Source organism: Chrysochloris asiatica, unplaced genomic scaffold (assembly GCF_000296735.1).
Source record: "Chrysochloris asiatica unplaced genomic scaffold, ChrAsi1.0 scaffold00038, whole genome shotgun sequence".
NCBI lineage: Eukaryota > Metazoa > Chordata > Mammalia > Afrosoricida > Chrysochloridae > Chrysochloris > Chrysochloris asiatica.
Window position 1 is genome coordinate 9,021,715 of NW_006408556.1, and position 5,651 is coordinate 9,027,365.

The 5,651-nt window shown below is 41.1% G+C and overlaps 1 protein-coding gene across 1 annotated transcript in view; it reads right to left on the minus strand.

Moving 5' to 3' along the window:
• Positions 1-5,316, minus strand: part of SAYSD1 (SAYSVFN motif domain containing 1) — a 21,237-nt gene extending 15,921 nt beyond the window's left edge. The window contains exon 1 of the mRNA XM_006860581.1: positions 5,128-5,316. Coding sequence (XP_006860643.1) covers positions 5,128-5,316 — 189 coding nt within the window. The remainder of the gene's footprint in view (positions 1-5,127) is intronic.
• Positions 5,317-5,651: the final 335 nt, after the last annotated feature.

Here is a 5,651-nt window from a genome sequence, read left to right on the forward strand (position 1 = left end):
AACATGGAATGTGTTAAGTATGAGTCCAGAAAAATTAGAAAAGTCATCAAAAATGAAATGGAACTCATAAAGATCAATATCCTAGATTTTAATGAGCTGAAATGGACTGGGATTGGCCATTTTCAATTGGACAATCATATGCTGTACTTGGAGCACAAAGCCTGGTATGGCATTGTAGGATAAGCACTAGACTGCAAGGTTGCTCTGAACTGCTAGGTGGGTGGTTCAAACTCATCAGCCGCTCCTTGAAAACCTTACTCAGGGTCGCTATGAGTCAGAACCAACTCAAGCACTTCACAACAACATGATGTACTATGCTGAGAATAACAAATTGAAGAGGAAGGGCCTTATTCATCACCACACAAAACATTTCAAGATCTATTCTGAAGTACAATGTTGTCAGTGATAGGATAATATCCATATGCCTACAGGCAAGACCAGTTAAATATAACAATTATTAAAATTTAGGTACCCACCACTAATACCAAAGATGAAGAAAGTGAAGACTTGCAGTTGGAAATTAATCAGATATGCAATTAGGAAAATTACTGAAAATGACTGGTGACTGGAGTGCAAAAGTCAGAAATTAAAAAGAATTAGTAGCTGGAAAATATGACCTTGGTGATAAAAAGAACACCAGAGACTGTAGGATAGAATTTTGCAAGGCCAATGATCTATATACTGGAAATGCTTTTTGAACAACATAAACAGTGATTACACACATGTACCTCCTGGTGTGGCACTGTAGGATCTGCAATGGACTTCAAACTACAAGGTTGGCAGTTTAAACCCTATACAGGCTCACTATGAGTTGAACTGACTTGACAGCACTTAACAACAACAACACTTAACAACAACATATACATATACCTAGCTGGATGGAATATACAGGAATCAAATTGACTACATCTGTGAAAAGAGACTATTGAGAAGCTCAACATCATCAGTCAAAAACAGGGCTTCAAATCAGCTCAAGCAGATTCAGTCCTGGCTGACAAGGAGAAACAACTTTGGACTGGCATTTACAAATGGCATGTGGGTACCTAGAATGATAAGAAGAACAGGAGAAAATGATGAGTTGAAACCTTCATCAGAATAAGGCTAAGGGTGACTGAGCAACAGACTATCAATTGCTTATATGCAAGTTCAAGTTGAAGCTGAAGAAAATTAAAACAATATATATGTTCAAGGTTGTACTTGTGAAGAACCAAACTACAAACCTGAATATATCCCACCTGAATTTAGATACCATCTCAAAAGTAAATTTGACACATTGAACACTAATGACCGAAGACTAGATGATCTGTGGCATAACATTGAGGACATCATACATGAAGAAAGCAAAGGTTCATTACAGAGACAAAAAAGAAAGACAAGACCAAGGTAAATGTCAGAAGAGACTCTGAAACTTGCTCTTAAACATAGAGAAGGTAAAGTGAAAGGAAGAAAAGATGAAGTAAAAGCTGAGCAGAAGATTTCAAATGACTGGAAAAGACAAAGTATAATGAAATGTGCAAAGATCTGGAGTTAGAAACTCCAAAGGCAAGAACACACTCACTTGGCATTTCTCAAGATGAAAGAAGTGAAAAGAAAATTCACGCCTGACTTGCAATATTGAAGGATTCTATGGGTAAAATACTGAACAACCCAGTAAACATCAAAAGAAGATGAATGGAATACACAGTCATTGTATCCAAAAGAATTGATTGGCATTCAACCATTTCAGGTGGTAGCATGTGATCAAGAACCTCTGGTACTGAAGGAGGAAGTTCAAGCTGCATTGAAGGCACTGGTGAAAAATACAACTCCAGGAATCGCCAGAATACCAATTGAGATATTTCAATCAATGGATGCAACACTGGAAGCACTCGTCTACGCCAACAAAATTGAAAGACAGTTAAAGGGCCAACTGACAGGAAGAGATTCGATTTGTGCCCTTTACAAAGAAAAGTGATCCAACACAATGTGGAAATTATCGAACAGTATCATTAATATAAAAGAGTCCTGGTGGTATTGTGGATTAGTTGTTGGGCAGTTCAAACTCCACAGTGAGAGAGATGAAGCTGTCTGCTCCATCACAGAAAGACTTAAGAGTCTCAGAAACGCTATAGAGGGCCACTATGAGTCAGAATACGCTTGATGACACTGGATAATAGTAATCATTATTATCACATGTAAGTAACATTATGCTGAAGAGAATCCAAAAATGGTTCTAACAGTACAGACACAGGGAATTGCCAGAAATTCAAGCTGGATTCAGAAGAGGATGTAGAACAAGGTATATCATTGCTGATGTCAGATGGGTCTTGGCTGAAAGCAGAGACTACCAGAAAAATGTTTACCTGTGTTTTACTGACTACGCAAAGACATTCACGTGTGAACCATAACAAATTATAGATAGCATTGTGCAGAATAGAAATTCCACAACACTTAAATGTGCTCATGCGAATCCTGTACATAGACCAAGAAGCAGTCATTCAAACAGAACAAAGTAACACTGCGTAGTCTAAAATCAGGCAAGGCATGTTGTCAGGGTTATATCCTTTCCACATATTTATTTAATCTGTATGCTGAGCAAATAATGTAAGAAGTTGGACTATATAAAGAAAAATGTGGCATCAGGATTGGAGGAAGACTCACTAACAATCTGTAAGATGTAGACAACAGAACCTTGCTTGCTGATGGTGAAATAGACATGAAGCACTTACTGATGAAGATCAAAGATAGCCTTGAGTATGGATTATACTGCAATGTAAAGAAAACAAAAATCTTCACAACTGTATCAATAAGCAACATCATGATGAACAGAGCAAAGATTTAAGTTATCAAAGAGTTCATCAACACCCATGGAAGCAGCAGTCAAGAAATCAAACAGCGTATCGCATCGGGCAAATCTGTTGCAAAAGACCTCTAAAGACTATTAAGAAGCAAAGATGTCACTCTGAGGACTAAGGTGTACTTCAGTCAACTTATGGTGTTTATAATCACCTCATATGCATGCAGTGATAGGAATATAAGGAAGACTGAAGAATTCATGCATTTGAATTATGGTATTGGCTAAGAATATTGAATATACTTTGGGCTGCCATAACAAACAAATATGTCTTGGCAGAAGTGTATCCAGAATGAGCCTTAGAAGCCAAAAATGATGAGTCTTCGTCTCATGTACTTTGGACATGTCACCAACAGAAACCTATTTCTGCAAGACATCATGCTTGGTAAAGTAGAAGGTCAGCCATGACTGCAACAATGGACTCCAACACAGGGACAACTGTGAGGATGGCACAGGACCAGGCAGTATTTTGCTCTGTTCTACACAGGGCTGCTATGAGTCAGAATCAACTGGATGGCACCTAACAACACCAGCAACTAGAAGTCCAGCATTTCCTCTCAAAGCTTTGTCAGGCTATCAGATTTTGGGGTTTTAATAATGGAAGATTTTTCCAAGTTCAACTTAGTTGTTCAGAGGCATATCAAGGGTAAGGCTAAGGCAGGTATGGCACACTTAAAGGGGGCGGGGTACCAATGAGCCATTTCCATCACCAGCTGTGAGAAATCATTCCGCAATTTAAGACCAATTGCCAAAGGTATGATTTTCTGTAACTACGAATTGAGTCCAACTCAATGATCTCATATTCTTTTGGAAGTGAGACATCCAGTCAAAAACTCATTGTGTGGGTTTGACATTGTTTTTAACTGCAGTAGGAAACAGGGGAAATGGATTCTAAAATCTTAAGCAATTGTTGTACTCAGTGAGTTCTAATCAACAATAAAGTTATCCAAAGACAACTGAGACAAACCACACGCAAGGAAGTGGAATGTTTGAACCCTGCTGCACTCTTTCCTTTTCTGCAAGTCAGTTGGAACCTTGGGTATTTTAGAGAATGATATCAATCAAGATCAAGAAAGAATAAGTTCCTCTCAAAACAATATTCCTAACATCACCTTGTTTAATAATAAGTGAAATTAAGGGAAATGCTTTTAAGGAAGCTATGCATTTTGTTCCCACACATTTTTATTCTGATAAGGAATTTTTTAGCTCTTATGACACTTAAAAGGAACAAAGGCCTCAATGATGTTTTAAAGCACTGCTTTCCCCTTGGTATGTTTTGTGTGGTATTCCAACACCAACACTTCAATCTCACATAGTAATCATCTTCTCATTTTACTCATGAATCAAAACAAAACGAAGACATAAAGAGATATGAATTACGTCCGTGTGCAAAATAAAAGGGATACCAAATAATGATACACACAGGTTAAAAGGCTACTATGTTGTTGTTAAGTACCGTGCAGTCGGTTTCGACTCATAGTGACCCTGCACAGGGTTTCCGAGGCTGTAAATCTTTAACTGGAGCAGAAAGCCTCATCTTTCTCCCGAGGAACAGCTGGTAGTTTCGAACTACTGACCATGAGATTAGCAGCCCGATTCATAACCACTACACTACCAGAGTTCTTTTAAAAGGCTATTGTATACTAATCCAAAAAAAACATTTTTTGCTGGAACATTCTTGACCCTTAATAAATCTCTCTAGTCAGCAATGAATAAGTCATCGCTGGCAGTTACAGCTAAACTCTTTAGGAAGTTTTGTATTTAACCCTCTTTTCTAGAGCACAGGTTATTTTGGGCTGCATTTGTTCCAACTGTGAATCAAATGAAACCTTAATTCCTGCCACTTTTTATCAGTATCAATTAGACCTTTTGCCCTTTTGCAAGGGGTTGTGGCTCAACATGGTTATCTGAAGAGATTTCCCAAAGTCACAGGGCATCACAATGATAACTTGTTGTAGATAGATAATTCAGGGGCAGAGATAATTTCTTCCAAGACGCGAGACCCTAGTTTCCTGCCAGGAATCATGGGCTGCGTGGGTCGCCATCTTGGAACAAACTGTCAAAGCCACGTGTCAGTGCTGACACCTGTGGCAGAATACATTAAGTCCCGCCCCTGAAAAGCCGGTGGCAGCCGTAGCCCCGCCCCCACCAACTCTGGCTACTCCCGGAGTCGGAGGCAGGGGTGGGGTTTGCGTGCAGTCACGTGGTGGGCGTGGCCTCAGCCAGAGTGTCCAGTGAGGCCGTGACGGTTGTCCTGAAGGCAGGTTCTAGGGGTTTGGTCTCCTGTCTCTCACCTGACCGTGGCTGGGTTGGGCACTGGGTTTTGCCGGCCTCGCTTTCCACGCCAAGAACCGTTTTAGCCAGCCCTGGACTGCTTCCGCCTTCTCTCCCGAGGCTTGTGAGCTCTGGTTTGAAGTGTTGGATCCAGCCGCCAGTCCGGCCCGTTTTCTGGCCGCCCGAAAGTCAGCTAACCGCTGTTCCATGATGTGCGACCTTCTCCCTGCGCACCCTGGAGCAGGGGCGCCCGAGGGATACCTTCCTCCCACTTTGTCCTGAGCCCGACCGCCTTGCGCTTGCGTGGTGGCAGCTCTTGATGCGCGTGCGCACTGTTGTGGTCCGGGCCCAGCGACTTTCAGTGTATTGTGACGTCCAGCAGGGCAAATCTGTACCTGTAATGTGGTCGTTAATTTGGTCGTTGTTAAATGCTCTCGAGTCACTTCCGACTCAATCCTATATAGAGTTTCCGAGGAGCGGCTGGTGGATTTGGACCAGACAAGCTTGTGGTTAGCAGTCCAGTGCTTATCTTACAGCGCCACAC